The sequence below is a fragment of the Vidua chalybeata genome, chromosome 6 (assembly GCF_026979565.1).
Source record: "Vidua chalybeata isolate OUT-0048 chromosome 6, bVidCha1 merged haplotype, whole genome shotgun sequence".
Taxonomy (NCBI): domain Eukaryota; kingdom Metazoa; phylum Chordata; class Aves; order Passeriformes; family Viduidae; genus Vidua; species Vidua chalybeata.
In genome coordinates, this window is record NC_071535.1 from 15,911,541 (window position 1) to 15,928,625 (window position 17,085).

Genomic DNA, 17,085 nt, shown 5'->3' on the forward strand with positions numbered 1-17,085 from the left:
GCTGGCAGACAGGGCTGGTGGCACTCCTGTTTGGCAGCCCCGTGGCTCCAGAAATATTTGATGTTAGGAGAATACATAATGGAAAAAAATAAGGCAGAAGTAGAAAGGAGAGGTGGAGAAAAGCAATTGCACGGAATGGAGTGGGAGACAAAAGTAATTTTTTGCCCCCTTTATCTTTAGAAGGAATTTCTCAGCCTTCTGAAAATAGACAGTGCCACACAGTCCACAGCAGAAATGCAAATGCCAGGGAGCTGTCAGTGTATTGGCAAGAGGGAAACTAGACCTCAGTGTAGAACACAGAGCCAATTCTGCTGGCACCGAGCTAGAGAGTCAGGGAGACTTCTACCATCACCAAGACACACCTTCGATGTAACACAAGAAAAAAAATTTCCCTTTTTTTTTTTAAATAAAGGCTGTAACTTCAGTTCACATTAGGAAATTTATCTTCTAGCTTTTACAAGGATTTATCTTAGAAACTCTATTATCTTAGAAACAGCCTTACTGAAAGACTGCATGATGGAAAATTCACCACCGTTCCAACTAAGGCATGTTAGTGCTTAATTGCTGACATTATTTAAATTCACACCTGATTTTTTGCCTTATCTAATTTTAAATTTTCAATCATTCTTCTAATGCTCTTTTCTACTATATTAAGGAACTCCTTGCCCCAACTCCTGGAGTAATTTTCAGGCAACAACAAACTCATTAATGAAAAATTTAGTCCTCTTAGACAAACTGGTTGGCTGAGATTCACTCATCCCTTACTGCAGACTTGTCAGATCTCAGCTCTGAATCCTTCTGTGAGTTCTGGGCTCAAGAGGTCTAAGAAAAAAAATGATCTTCTAGATTTATTCACCAGCTGGGCACCTTTGAAATGCACCTCAGGTATTGGCATGAGAACAATCTCCTACATGCATCACACAAATTCAATTCCACCCCAGTTTCCACTTCCCTTCCTTGCAATTCAGCAGGGACCAGGCCCACTCAGCATTTGCCCTTGCTCTGCTGGAAAAAAAGGTTTTCTTACGCAAAAAATGCAAAGTTGTGCTGTTTGCATGGACCTGCTCACACAGAGAAAACTGTTCACACAAATAGGCAGCCACCCTAGGCAAAGACTTAAGATTTTGCAAATGCAGAACACAACAGAGATAGAAAATTCCAATTATATTTCTAGGGAAGAAGAAAAAAAATTACTAGAACAATTAAAAAGGTCCAGGAAAAACTGGCAAAAAATACAGAATACAAAATTCCAGTATTTTGGTGCTATCTCAGTTTCATGTGATTTGAGTGAAATCTTTCATGCTATTTCCAATGTAAAGAATGCAGTTTCAGAAGTTTGAAGTTTTGAAATTTGTTTTGTTAAAGATATTGACCAAATTTAAAAGTCCCATATTTTCTGCAAAATACTCAGTATTTCTGTAAAATACTTAAAATATGATAAAGACAAATTTTATTCAAGTTTTACTAGGTGTCTTTTTGAGCTAGAGATTTGACAGGTTTAGTATGTGACAATGTGTTCTAGAATCAGGCTTTGGAAGGAAACAATTACAAAAAAGCTAAATGACAAAATAACATCCAGTTACTTCAGATTTACATTCCTCTGTTATAAATCCAAGCCAAATGGGAGGAATTCATTTCTCTTCTAGGACTGATTCACCCTTTCCATCTTAAGCCACAGCATCCTGCAGCCCTTTTTTGTAGTTTCATGCAGCTGGGTTGGAAAGGTTTAAAAATGGCTTATGGGGGAAGCCATTAAGTACAATGAGCACTTGAGCTACAGTAAAAGGCTTTCAGAATATGCCCAGATTACACCACAGTTCTGCTCTCCATACAGGAGGGAGCGGCTGCATCAGTAACATGGCCTGTGATAGAAGCCCTTAGGAACTGTCATGCCTATTGTGTCACTAATCCTTAGATTATGTGCCTTTTATAGAGCCTATTACATAACAGATCATGATGGGTCACAGTGTCAAGGATGGAAGGATTAAATGAAGAGGCACTTTTCACATTCAGATTCTGATTTTTAAAAGTTAATTCTGTGTAAAAGAAGGAATCTTTTTCTGTCCCCAGCTTAGAAAAAATTTAGCCTAGCATACACTAAAGAATGAAATCTTTTTCAAAATTCAGACAATGCAGAATATCCTTTTCCTCCATTCCTGTAAGACTTTTCTGTAGATGCACAAAAAGCCCACAGTGGCTAATGCCAGGTTTATACAGGAGTAGGGATTCCAGTCTCATGCACAGTGCTTAAGAAAAAGATCGAGCTTTGTTTTAACTTGCATCTCCTGGTAGTGAACTGCCTAGGAGTATTCATGAGAAGACTCTTGTCTAATGGAACTGTTAACACACCAGGCCATGAGATGAGGTAAACTCTTAGCTCCTCTTTTTCCAAGAACTGCATTTAGAGCTTTTCCTAAGCCCAGCACAGACTGCACCACAGACTATATACATCATACTGGGAGTCTCCACACACCCTGAGATGGACTACAGGCATGCTGGAAATGGGAAATCAAGTATTTCCAGAGCCTCGGGAACTGGGAAAGGAAAATAGTACTGTGTGGCCTTTGGACCTTATTTCCAGCCTCTCATCAGCATGCAGTACTCAGTGTGAACCTGCTGGACACCAATATATCACTGGATGAGGCAGCCAAAATGCTCTTGAGCAGGGTTTTTTCTGAGGTTGCCAGAACTGCTTCTGGTCCAGTGCCTCAGTACAGCAAACTGTGTTCTCAGCACACTGAGTTCTCGGTTTTCTAGTCCCAAAAGAGCAAACCGTGTGTTTCAGAATTGCTGCAAATCAAACTGATACACTTAACTCACTCCAAATAATGGCTTGATCCAGGCAGTACTTCCTAGAATACACAGAATGTGGGGCCTTCTGTCACTCAGTTCAGCAGGGTCCAGATTTCACCAGAAAGCTAACATGTGCAGGCACACATCCTATTTGGGTCCTGAAATTTTAGATTTTCAACAATATATATGAGAATGTTTCACATCTACTAATCATCTGAGAAAAAAAGCAGCAAACACTCTTGTTTATATAATTTATTGATAGTGTACATATTTTTATATAGTGCATTATAATACTGACTGCTATAATCTTTATAAATGCTGAGTTAACTATTTTTTAAAATTCTCACAACAAAAATAATCATATATCATGCCAACATTTTGTAACAAATTATCACATTAAATCCATTTGGATTTCATGACGTTTATCTGTACAATGGACCCCATATCACAGAGCATTCACAGTGCATAAGGTCACAGTCATTGAAAAAATAAGTAACATGAGAGATTTCTGTTATGTACAGTTTACAAACCCATCCCTTTCTGTTTTCAAAGTAAGCAGTTCTAGAAAGTTTTCATAATATTTAAAGAGGTATTGCACCTCTGAAGGGTGCACTGCAAATGCCTGCAAGTATGAAACACAGGTTTTTAAAAGATTCAGAAGTTATTTTAGTGACCATAAATTATTTCAAAGAATTTCTTGCAATGGAGGAGATACCGTGAGCCAAATTCTACGCTCAGTTCCACTGATACTAATTTGTGCCAACTACCAGGACACTAAGGAACACTGGCACCACTCCCAAGAACGTGAAGGCAAGAATTTGGTCATAACTTTGCTGCAGTAACAGCCATTTGAAACACAGGTGTTGCTGGGGAAGCAGATTTACAAATTTTCTTTGCATACATAACTGGTACATGAATAAAGGCTATAACCTTTCTGCAAAAAAACTCTGAAAGGAAGCATCTCAGTTGTTTCTAATCTTTCTAGAGATTATATCTGTCTGGTTTTCTCATGTTCTGATACCTTTAGAATTTGTTACCATGCCTAGTGCTACAAACCAATCTTTTTATTTGTCGTTCAAGTTTATCAAGACCATCTCAGTGATAGGACAGCAATGACTGCCTACATTCTTTGTGCAAGTGAAAAACAGAATTAAATTCCAACTGGCAAATCTTCTAAGAAAATATCCAAATGGCATTAATTTCCCATAATTATTCATTTCTTTCAGACAGTGCACTGTATGGGAGCAAGCAGAACCATGTGATGGACAAATTGCCACAAGCACTACACATCTTGGCCTGTGGAGAAGCAGCCACACACATCTCACATGTCAGGAGAGGCAAGTACAGAACTTCACAGACTTCTCTGGGGAAAAACCATCAGGATCTCACATGTGGGAAAATATGAGAAAAGTGCTAAGTTATTCAAAAGGAGGCTTTTAAACATGTACACGGTAGGTCAGAAAGTGGAATGCACACATCAATTGAATGACATTCCCTTCTTCAGCAGGACATTGATCATTTGCATACAGACTTTTCCAAATGGTTCAACAGAATAACAACAGGTTTGGTACAGAATTGCTGGAACTAAACACTGTCATTTACTGTGTAACCATCACATAAATCTCACCATCTAACAAAATGAAAAATGTGGCATTCAGACTCATGGAACTAGAAAGAAAATTGTGCAGCAAATGGATGAGCTGCAGAGATTTTCTTCTGAATGTTTAAACACAAATAACAGAGAGATCTGAAGCTTGCAATGACAGAACATTATGCTCCAAGGTGATGTACTTCAATTAGGAAGATTCTTTGGTTTCACCTGGCTATCAGAGTTACTTTAATGTCTGTTTCATATTACATAACGTCTGAGCTTTCCTTGGCATGAATAATCAGACAGTAGTTCTACAGCTTAAAGAACTCTACCAAAACCAACTAACAGTGGGACACAGGTAAATGGCATTAAAATTGCAAGAAATCCAAGAAAGGAAGACAACAAAACTCATGAGGCGTTTGTGCACCTAGAGCAAACACATAATAGAAACAAGTGTAATTAAAGCAGAGTCACAAGGGAAATCAAAGACAGAATAGAATCTTCTCTATAATTGCTACGTATTAGATCAGTAAAGACCTTCGCCATTTGTTTACATGTTGACAGAAAGCTTACAAATATAATCTAAACCCAGAAGCTATCTTTGTTTGATACAGCTGCAGCAAGCATATAAAAACAAAATAAAATTGGCACACCAAAGACTGAGCCAGGAGAAAGATGGTTGACTATGCTGTAACTGTTGGGAAGACTTCAGGTGTTCTTCCAGGCTTTCTAGACTTCAGCCCAGAGAGAAGCCCTTCGACCATCAAAGAGACATTGGGATAACCATACCTGGAGCTTCTTAGATTTAGACATGCAGATCCTGAGCTTGAAATCTTTACTCAAGCAATACTTCATAATGTAGTACAATTGTTATGGTAGATAAATGGAATCAAACACTGCTGAACACAATGGAAACACTCCCGGTTCCTTGCTACAGACAGGATTACACTCCATGGGTCTATGTGCTGTGCTACTCCAGGGGAACTGCAGCTCAGAAAAGCTGCTAAAAGCCCTCCTTGGCCAGCTGTAACTCAGTTTTGATCCTGCTCATACACAAGGGCAAATGCACAGTTGAGAAGTCTGAGACAAGGAACAAGTTCTCTTATTTACAAGGGTGGAAATCTAAAGTGGTATCAGCAGAGCAGAAGTCCACAGATTTTGGTCAAACTTTTTAATGTGAGGAAGAAATAAAATCTTTAGACTACAAAAGCAATAGAACACAGAAAGAACTGACTATGATAAGAAACCCAGAAACCATGCTCCACTGTCATCTTAGGACAAAATCCAGCAAGGCACTTGGATAGATGCTTAGCTTTAAAGCAGAATCAAAGCCATTGAAGTTAAGCTTTGCTGGATATGGGATATCTTTTTCTCAGTTGTGTTACTTTTCAGTGTTAGTATGCTGGCAAATTTCAGATCACACTAACAGTTTTCTCTCTCACATACACCAGCTTTCTTTTCACTCTTGAGCTGAACATTAACTTACAGAACATTGTGACATACATTCCAAACTCAGCCAGCTAACTTTTACAATGGTTAATGAACAAAATGTCTGCAAAATTTTATAGATACAATCTGAACAGCTGCAATATAGAACTGTGCTAACAGCAGAGAGCCAAGCACAAATCACTTCTTTTCTTGACTAGAAAATGGCAACATTTTTAATGGTTTCCTGACCACACAAGCTAATGTTTTTATTTTCTTTTTCTTTTTCTTTTTCTTTTTTTTGTATACATGTGAAAGGCACTAGTCTGCTATTACTCGGCAATAGCCTCCTGAATTAGTGATACATTCTGACGTGGGTTTATCTGCAATACAACAATTTGTCAATCAGATATTTCTTGGATCATTCAGTTTACCTGCATGGCTTAATGTATAACTATTTATTTTAGCATATGGACAAGGACTACTTAGGAACTTCTTAAAGTACTTCATATGATTATGTGTCATCAAAGCCCTGACACAGCATCTCATAATTCTTTGGCAAACAATACATCCTTGGTCATGCGGTGGTGTCAAAGGAGAATCCTACTAATGTTATCTATAATGATAACCATGGCATGATACATGACCCATAGCAGTAGATGCAGATGAGAACACCCCATGAAATGCAGCATTAGAATTCAATATAAATTTTCTTGAAGTGAGTTTATGCTTCAGGGAGAGCTGTAGATGACAGGAACCAGCCACACATTGTAAGGGTTGTTCTGGATTCTGAGACTTTTTCTGCTAAAATACAACACTGGTTTTCTGGAGCAGGTGATATTCAGATTAGGCAGAGTAATTTTAAATGATGTGTGAAGGACTTACGGAATTAGCAAACAAAATTCATTTATATTTGGGCAGATGGTCAGCTGCTACGGAAAAAAAAATGGTGCCCATACTCTTCTAAAATTTCCTGGCTCAGAAATATGAAGGTACAATATAGTTTTCTAGATCTGGCACTATAAACTTTGATGCCCTCATCCCTATCAACCCAGCTGATTACTATGCATTCAAAACCAGATTTTGGAACTACTCTTCTACTATGTAAAGACAAATAAGCTACCTGAACTGTGCATAGGAGAGCAAATATTTGCTTGAAGACAGTTCTCCAAGGCCATAAAAACAGAATATAGGAAAAACCCAATTACTTGGCCTCTCTCTCTGCTCCTTTCAGTCCCATATCTAAGTCATCATCAGATTTTCAGCAGTAAACTGTTCTCCTGAAAGACAGCAGGGGAGAGAGGAATACTAGGGAGTGATATTCCTACAGTGGTGCAGCAGTATGCTGCATTTTCAAAGCCTTTCTGCAACAGAAGACTCCAAGATGAACATGAATTCCATCTCCTCAACTTTATACTGCACCAAAAACGTCATGAATGCCTGGAAATGGGGTCATTGGCATACTTGAGATAAAAGGTGTTTACTGCCATTCTAGACTATTTAATAAAGCATTTTAGTAATGCTGTAATTGTGTCAATCTTTAGTTCTTAGCTTAACGACATGACCATTTAATTAAGGTAAGAAACCCTAAATGGATACTAATACTGACATTTGTAACAAAATGTAAAGCAAATAACAAATGTGTCGCTCTTTTTCTCCTTAGAATCACACTGAATGGACCCAATTCTTAAAAAAAAACCACCAGCAGCAGCATACACTCTTTAATTTATTCTAAAATAATTTAAAAATAATTCTAGTTGTAAACTCATTGCCTGGTGTAAACAGTATTCTGCATGTCAGCTGGTGAAACATAATTATTTGTCATATATGTCAAAAGAAGGAACTATCTGAGTAAGTGCTTATTTGCTAAGTTTTTATAGTATATTCTCATTGACACAATTTTTTATATTTAGTTGTAATGGAAAATACTAATACATTTAAAAACACATCAACTGTTAGTTGATAGGTTTGGTTTGGTTTATAAACATTAAAAAATTTTAAAAATCTATGTATAAAGGTAACTGTGCTTCTTTAGAAACTTTATGTGATCATTCACATACAGCTTCAAAATATTTTTAAAGTTTAGTAGCAATTCAAAATATGCTGTCTCAGTGATTTACAATTATATCACTGCTAAATTGTGGAATGTTACCCGCTATGTTAATACTCTGGGCTGGATCTTGCTGTCAATTTTATCCAGAGTAACTCCTTATATCAGATTTATGCTGGTGGAAAGGATATCAAAACTTGGTTTCTACTCAGGGTTAAAAAGAAGTATATAATGCCTCAAAATTTGCATGCAATCAAATCAAGGACCATATTCTCTTGACAGACTTGCTTTTTTCAGGGTGACTCTTATCTGCACTGCTCCGTGTCAGACATTCATCTTCATTAAGCTTCTGAGAATAAGAAAAAATGGTGAAGAATACACCAGCTTCTTGACTGATGTAAAAAGCTTCTTCCTCTCACCAATCAAACTGAATCAAACCAAATCATAATCAAGGTGGGTTTTGTAGTCAGAAAGTCTGGATTATGTTCAGCTACTACTCCCAGTTGTTAACAATAACTGATAGTTACTGAGCACCCAGTTATATTTTATTTCTTTAGCTTCTTCTAAATGTACACAATGGGCTTACAATGGCCAATGCAAAGTTTTTTGTTTTTTTTTTTTGTGGTGTAATATTCCACAAATGTCAGTTTATATCTATGTATACAGCATTCCTCATTAACAATAAAACATATTTTTCAAGTATGAATTTCTGCATGTAAATTCTCTTCTTCAGTATGCAGTTACTCTGACTTCTGGTGTGCATCAACACAAGTGATACAACATACAACCATTTCCTCTTCTTTCTCTGCCACATTGTTCATTGAACAGAGTGATAAATATCCAACATTGCCATCAAAAACTGTCAGTGCAGTTTCTCTATAAGCAGAGCACTTGAAGGGGGAAATGATCCTCAACAGTGCATGACATGAAATGTGCCTTGGACTTTCTGGTCCTGTAGTTTAAATATTCTGACTGAGCCAAGCAAGGTTCTGAACTTGCCTCTTATCCTTCCATGGAAAGTAAATGTCAAAACCAAAAGAACTATAAAGATTTTTCTCCCATCCTCTTGCTAACCCTGATGGTGGTGGTTGATTGTCTGCAGAAGGAGAAAGAAAACCACAACAGAATGCCCAGAAATGGGTCCTTTTAGAGTTCTGTGTAAGATCCATGTAGCTTTATGACGGAGCAGCAATATCCAAAGATGAGGAAAATGCTTTGGTTGCCTTCAGCTAGCATGTGAAAAGAAAGGTATGCTTTCCTTCCTTATAGGTAAAAGTGCTTGTTAGCTGATTAAGCAGGAATGACACTCAAATTATTGATGGAAAGAAGGTAGAAATGTGAAATGCCTCCTGTCATTTACAGCATGTGTCATCAGAAGAATTTCAGTGTCTCTCCTTGTTGTGGTTTAAAGTTCTTCTCGGCACATAGGGAAGTTGACAAAAGTGAAGACATTGAACTCTATCATTATAGATAAACACAGGAAAATAGCATAAAGAAGCAACACGTAGATGCCTAACTTCCTGTCAAGTTTCCACTTATTTACATGGATTCCAAACACCTGCAAGCAAACAGAGAGTCAGTTAATAAAGTTCTGAAGGAGACTTTTGGAAACAACCGTTATAAGCTAAAAATGAGTCTTTTGAATTAGAGGTCTTGCAGGAAGACAAAAATATATTCTCAATATTTTATAGATCAGAAAGGCAACATACCTTGTTGACTCGGTTCTTTGTGTCAGTTGTCCTACGACTGTTTTACGAAATATTCAATGAACTAAACTAAATTAATGTTCCTCCCTCAAGTGTTCCTCTGCAAATCCTTTATATCCCAGTAGTGCACCAGCACCTAACGCCCATTCTTTCAACAGCTTCAAAAGAGGTGCTCTACTTGATTATTTGCTGAGCTCCAGAACTTAGGGGTTACAAGTTACAGGTAGCAAAGCAACAAAGTCCTCATGAAGGCATCTATTTTCCATGGCGCTCAGTGCCTCTGAATTATTATTTATTTTGCTCAAAACTTTCCTCTTAGTTTGCGGTAGGAGGGTCTGTGCAAATCAGGGTACTCAGCAGAACAAAATGCCTCAAACTCAGGTGATCTGGCTTCTGCTATGAAAAGACCCTTTTCAGAAAAGCAGAGAGGGCTAGCACAGTAATTCCTCTGCATAATCCTCCCACTTTTTCCCCAATGTGCTGATTAACAATATGCATGCAGCAACACCAGATACAAACGTGTACAGAACACCGGTGCTGTTTCACAGGCACTGTGCAGTATGGCAGGCGGGGGATAAGAAATGAACAGAACACATTCTCACACCTTATAGATCAGATACATTAGGAAGTTAGCAGCAGAGTGAACAGCCCTGGCCATTCTATCACTTAGGTCATGCACAGGTGATGTGAAGCTTTCTAAGGCTTAGTCATGCAACAGTGTGAAATCTCCAGTGGTAACCACCTCCTCTACAAAGCCTCCACAGGCAATCAAGTGAAAGATGTTAGTATAAGTGGATATTTTTATACCTTTTTGATTCCTTATACCTGATTTGATTCTTCCTACAGAGCGTTCCCTGGGAGTCAAGCAGGAACAGACCTTAAGTACCAGCAAAACTGACTTTTCAAACAGAATTATTGTTTCACTTTAAGAAGTCCTGTGTTACAGGGGTGTCTTATGCTGAGTCACATTTAGCATGTCTCTTCCAAGTCCTGGAGTTCAGTCCTCACAGACTAGTCTTCACTAAGGGCTTAGGCTACAGCACTTGATTTTTGGATGGTTTTGGAAATCAGAGACAAGGGCAAAGGTGATGAAGCACAAAAGGTATTGTCTCAGCCTAGAGGTAGGCTGGGGGTATGGACACAGGACCACAGAAGTACTATTGGATTCAAAAATTTCAACATTGACACTGAAATCCATGGGACCTACACATATCCAGCATCTCATGCACCAAATGCCAGACTGCAGTCCTCACTGAGGACAATGGTAGCTCTTCCACTCATGGTATTGCTAGAAGAAATCAATGCTAAGTATTTCTATTTTATCCTTCTGTAACATGTAAATATGTAACAAGTATTTTCAAATTGAAATACTTGTAGATGCTCCAATACTTACAGTAAGTGCCACTGATCCTAGCAAAAGTGCAACTGAATAAACCAATCCTTTGCTGTTTATTTTAACCTGTGGAAATCAGAAAATACTTTTAAAATGCTGACCATATAACTGTGCTTTGGAGATCAAGAATCAATTTACTGATTTAAAGTCCACCTTCTGCTTTGAACAGTGCCTTACATATTTTAAACTATGCAAATCTGTAACAGATGTATCCTAATGAAGAACGGGAAGATTAAGGAATCAAACCGAATGTAAAGTAATCCCATCTCCATTAAAAAAAGAAGTGAGCATTTATAATGGATTTTATGAAAAAAATCCTCAGAAGGGAGAGATATGCTGTTATTCTGGTCTTACAAAAATGCTAAGGTAAATGGAGACAGGTTTACTGGAAATTGTGTAGCAAGAAAACGACAGAGCCATGAACCATCCATGGAATAGTTTTCTGCTACACAGTGTAAGGTACTCCAGTTGACAAACTGGAAATTAATTTCAGCTTGGGGAAGAAGAATTGCTTTCTTAACTGGGTCCCTTGGCAAAGCAATAACACCTTATTTAGCAACTAATAACATGATCAACAGGTTGGTTTTAAATCTATTCTATTTGCATGCTTTCTTTTCAGGATTTTTTAAAAACAGAATAAAAGTGCAAATTAAATATTTGCCAAGTATACATACAGTTGATCCATAATCGATCGCCATGGTCTGCAAACCCCATGGAACACCAAGTCCCACCAGAATGTCAAAGACATTGCTCCCAACTGTATTGGATACTGCCATGTCACCAAGGCCTGCAGAGGAAAAAAAAAACCAAAAAAAACTACTCTTTGTTAAAATCAAAGTATATGGCCATTACTCTGTGCACTGGAGGAAACTAAAGGGGAATGATCTGCATTGATCCAATTCCCCTGGAATCCCAGAGTATCTGAGGTAGGGAGACAATTTCCATAACACTGGCCTGACTTCTGAAAAAAATGTGCAAAAATTGCTCATTCCAATTACACCTTCCTTGTGCCTTTCAAAACATTTATAGGGTGTGTGGGAGCCATGCAGCACCTGAGGTCTATGTCAAAGTCTTTCTCTAGGTAGTCTGCAGCCACAGGGAACCTGAAGATTATGTACAAGATTTAGTATGTGGATATGTGACCTTTACCTCATGTGAATGAAAAGAGATCCTGAAAATAACCAACCAGATGATAGTCAAAGATATTATGCACTTCCGTGGGGCTTAATCACTAATAATTTCACTTCAAGAACAGTAAAATACTAAGGAAATGAAAAGAAAGGTAAATGGTGGTAAAGTACCTATTTACTTAGGTAAATTTATTAGAAGTATCTACTTCTAATGCTCACCACTGGCTGGCATCTCATTCTGCATCAGTGTCAGTGGATACAAGGAAGGCAAAATTCTTTCTGTCCCTGCTAACTTCCCTTAGACCTGACTGCCCTAACGATTGAATCACTTCCACTAAGTGAATACTGGAAAGGAAGGAACTGAAAAGGAAGAGGAGCTCTGACATAAATGGGACATGTCCCAAATATAGTTTCAGAGCAAACAGAGTGGGGACAGACAGTATCATACCATAAATACATGATCTGTAAGGTAATGCTTTGGATCCAATGATGGTAGTGTCCATCTATACCTGTCTGCATTCTGTCAGTGAACAACTCTCTTGAATTCAAGCAGTGCAGAGTCCCTGTACTGTCTTTAAGGGCATTGGGCCCCTTTTTGTCAATCTAGTGCTTACATTAATTTTCAGAGCAAACAATCTTTGCAGTATTTTTGTCTAGTACAACAGAAGAACTGTTAATTTAAAAATGTAATATTTTCCTCGTTCTTGAAAAAAACTGTTCACTTAAATGAATACATATGCAAAATTAAATTAGTGGGAAGGTGGTTCCATAATAATTCTGAAGACTTTGTTGTACTGTTTTTGTGAGAATATTTTGCAGACAACAAATAATGAAACATGGAAAATTACATACTTTAAATATATAACACTTTTCAAGCAAGCAACATTTAACAGCACTACTCCTATCTCAGATTACAAGGGTGGGGCTTTTGAGTACTTAATTTATCATTGAAAAGCCCTTGTTGTTTGCCCAATGATGTCTGCTGGAGATGTCATTATCTGAGTAAAAAAAAAAAAAAAAAGGCTATGGGAACTGAAATAGTGGAAAAGAATAAAATTAGGTCTTTTTCTTAGTCTACTGCTGGGCAGAGGATCACACTGTCAGCTCTAATGCTTTTCAACAACAGAAAGGGATGCTGCTACCAGGATTTTACAAATAAAAAAAAAAAAGAAACATAACAAAACTTAAACAAAATTTAAAGATAAATAAGAAAGCCTTTGACAATTTCAAATGGACAGCTGAGGAGGATGTAGATGTCAGTAATCCAAAACTCTTTCCAGAGCAGCTCTTCATATGTTCCAGTGGGAAAGAGATCTGCATTTGAATGAGAACTCTGCCTGGAGCAACAACTCTTCTGCCAGATCCTCTCAAATCACTTCACTCCCTTGGATTTGAGAGGTCTTCTAGAAATCAGTGCAAGTTTTACATGGAGAAGTGCTGGTCAGTATATATTCTTCAAAGTAGTTTTTAATAGCCGATATTCTAGTTTTGTCTATGACTTTTTTCTTTTTACCCTGACTGATACATACCATGCATGGGACATCTGAGGTTGAATTACCTTCTAGAATGCTACAATGCCCCATCCCAATAAGCAAAAGATATTTTTTTGGTTCACAACAATTAGCAAACTGTTTTGGCTTTTAATGAGGTTCTGAAACAGTAAAAATTAAAATAAAATTATAAAATTGCATTGACAATTTGTGTCTATGAAGGAAGCAAATCACAGAACACATACGTAACATTGCAGTTATGCTTCAGCAGACACAGTACCTTGTCTTGCTACTATTAAACTGGCCATGCAGTCTGGGACACTTGTTCCTGCAGCCAGGAAAGTAATGCCCATGATCACATCTGGTATCCCAAGGGTGTATCCAATCACAGTCACCTGAATAAGGAGGAAGGTAGATCAGCTTATCATATTTGGAAAATCTCCTCATTCCAATACAGTTGTGGCATACACTTAACTTTGATTTCTGGTGTGGACTCTAACAGGAATAGACTTGGAATACTTATCCATTTCTGCAAATTAAATACTTGTGGAATAACCAGCCTAAAACCAACCCTGTACAAAGGAAAAGTACTTTGGGTCTTATTATTCAACATTCTATGGACAAAAATCTCCATTTCCTGTTGTACTAACATGACATACTGCTGTTTAAAGGAGATACAGTAAAATCTGTGGGTTTGGGTTTTTTTGGTCTCCACAAATGGCAAGATTCTCATTGGTTCTATTCTCAAAAGGACTGCAACCAATATTATATTGTAATAAAGTGGCAGAGATATAAAGAACTTATTATAACCTAACACATGAAGAAGGAACTAGTTTCTTGTGTGACTTCTCATATAATCCCGAAGTGAGCACGTCTGGTTATACTGTCCCCTGATACTCCAGATGCAGCTTGAAAAGAGCTTAAGGAATCACTGAAGATTGCAGCAGAGCTCTTAGAAAGGACAAGGAACTGTATTTAGCTGGAACATCCAAAGAGGGCTGAAAAAACATCAAGAAAAGGCAGCTGAAAAGGAAACAGGCTCGTGAGAGTGAGAAGACTGAACCAGGGACAGACAGTTGTTTCCCCGCTGAGACTGCTAAGGATGAAAGTCTTCTAGGCTATAAGTTGTTTTCTTGAAATAGTTTGCCAGTCTATCACATGAGGAAATTTGGACCCTACACTTAAGAAAAGGTGTATTTTAGGAACTCTACTGACAAACCTTATCTTCAAGGGCTAGCAGAGGCCCAGGAATAGAAGTTAGCATGATTCTCTTGCTGAGACTGGTACCAAGGTACTATGGCCCAGCTGCCTCTGAAAGCAGTATGGGCTGCACCCGTAATGAGCACTTCTCTCATTTGTGAAGGGAATATCTATATATGGAACCAAGGTATAGAGTATGACCTTCCAAAGGACATATAATACGATACAAATGTGTGGCTTTGGCTGGCAAATGAATTTCTTAGACACAGTCTTTGTTGGAGGATTATTTTACAATGAAAAATTCTATAGAAAGTTGCAAAAAGTATACAGAAAACACAATTTTTCATGAGAGGAAACATAAAGTGGTTTTCAAATGCCTGACAGGCATTTGAGGGAAGTAGAGATGTTCTCCACTACCTTCCTGTACTGTATTGTGCCCTATACAGTAAAGACCCAATTATTTCTGCAGAAAAAAAAGGCAGCAAAAAGCTAAATTTATAATAATTATTGCATGAGCTGAAGAGAGTGCACTACAATTACATGCCTTTCTTTGACAAATGCACAGAAGATTTTTACATACTATGAGATGCACATTTCACTCAGTATGAAGTCCTGCTACATACACTTACCATCCACACCATGAAGTAGGAGAACAAGGCAATCCAGAGAGTGGACAAGATGAATGTCATCATAAAGCACTTCTCCCAGCGTGGCTTGCTGCAGTTTGGAATTGTGGTAAACAGCAAGAATATCAATGGCCATGTCAAAAGCCATTTAATTTTGTTCATTTTTCCATCTGCAGGACAAAGGAAAGAAACAGTTGAGCTTTCCCATCACTATCCCAGGCTCAGTTACACCTCTTTGAGCAGAGCAGATGATCCCAGAAGGATGTTTACAATCGTGCATGACAGCTCATTTTCCAGGGTACCTTTCAACTATACTTGGCCTTGTCACTTTCAGCCAAGTTCTGCATGCTCATCCAGGATCTTCTTATAGTTACGTCTGCCAAGATCTATGAAAATCCATGGAAGAATTACAATGATTTAAAATCACAGCTGATATTAAAAGCAAAATTAAGTCAAGTTTGCTGCTCTTTTAAATGTATTACTACTAATCCGGAATTGAAAAAACCCCAACAACAAAACCAACCAACCAAAAAATCCCCCCCCTCTCATCTTAATAGAAGCATCGAAATCCAAGTGGTGAAATAACTTGTACATTCTGTACAGCAACAGAAAACAGAAGCACAAGACCCAACCTATGAACATGGCAATTTTTTTACATGCTTTATTCTAACTTGGGCAGAAGTTTAAATAAAGCAATACTTAGAAGATCTAGATATGTTAAGTCTCTCTATCTGCATATAACACCACTTTGAAATGGTAAAAGAAAACTTCTGGGAAATGAAACAAGGGAGTGACCTCCCTTGTACAGCTCTCCAAAATTAGCTGGCGAGAAATACCCAAGAACTGTCATCGCTGAAGACTGGTACACACCTTGTCATTTGTTTACAATTTACAGTATTGCAAATGTAATCTCAATACATAAAACAGAATTATTTTATAACTGGGCCATAAGAAAATGGGGTATTATTTATACGGTTCATGAGGCATCCTTCAAGCAAGATGACAAATTTGTCTATCAGGCTAAGTGAGAGTATCACAACCAACATTGTGGCCATTTTGGCTTGGGCTTTCTTTACATTGTGTTTCCATCCAAGTAGGGGTTTCCATCATTAACTCATGATGCTCTATTGCGGCCTGAAGTCCCGGGGGTCCGTCGGCCCCCCGGGCAGCAGCCACCGTAGGTGTCCCGGATAGCGCTGTGCTGATGAGGCACAGCCTGCCTGGGCCCCCCGGCTAGCTCTGAGCCGCTGGCTCCTTTAGCGAGCACTTGTGGAGTGATTTCAGCTCTCAGTGATTTCAGCTCTCAGTGATTTCAGCTCTGTGCTCACAAAGTGCCTCGGCAGACGCAGGGATGGAGAGAGGTGAAGGCTGTGTGGAGTTCTGCAGAGATGTCTTTATTGGCAGCTTCTGCAAAGGGTTCCAGTGACAGCTCTTCCACTGAACAGGGCAGAGGTGAGGGTTTAAGTAGGCTACTGGGGGATTGGAAATCCTCCAATGGCTGGGGTTGAGGAGAATACGACCTATAGCCTTACAGAGAGATAACAGGGGTCTGAGTGCGGAAGAGGGGCAGCTCTGGTCCACTCATCATGACTCTGCATTTCTTATCTTAGGCTAGTGACCACCATGGAGGCCTTTCAGGGCCTCTGACTGCTACAATGCTATGCTTGAGATCTACTAAAAT

The 17,085-nt window shown here is 38.4% G+C and overlaps 1 protein-coding gene across 1 annotated transcript in view; it reads right to left on the reverse strand.

Annotated features, from left to right (window-relative positions):
- The window catches only part of LOC128789250 (ras and Rab interactor 3-like), a 160,311-nt gene that overhangs the window by 69,674 nt on the left and 73,552 nt on the right, over nt 1-17,085 (reverse strand). Inside the window, exons 13-17 of the mRNA XM_053944989.1 lie at nt 15,408-15,574; nt 13,859-13,973; nt 11,633-11,745; nt 10,959-11,024; nt 9,270-9,417 (exon numbers count right to left, since the gene is read on the reverse strand). Of these exons, the coding sequence (XP_053800964.1) occupies nt 9,270-9,417; nt 10,959-11,024; nt 11,633-11,745; nt 13,859-13,973; nt 15,408-15,574 (609 nt within the window). The remainder of the gene's footprint in view (nt 1-9,269; nt 9,418-10,958; nt 11,025-11,632; nt 11,746-13,858; nt 13,974-15,407; nt 15,575-17,085) is intronic.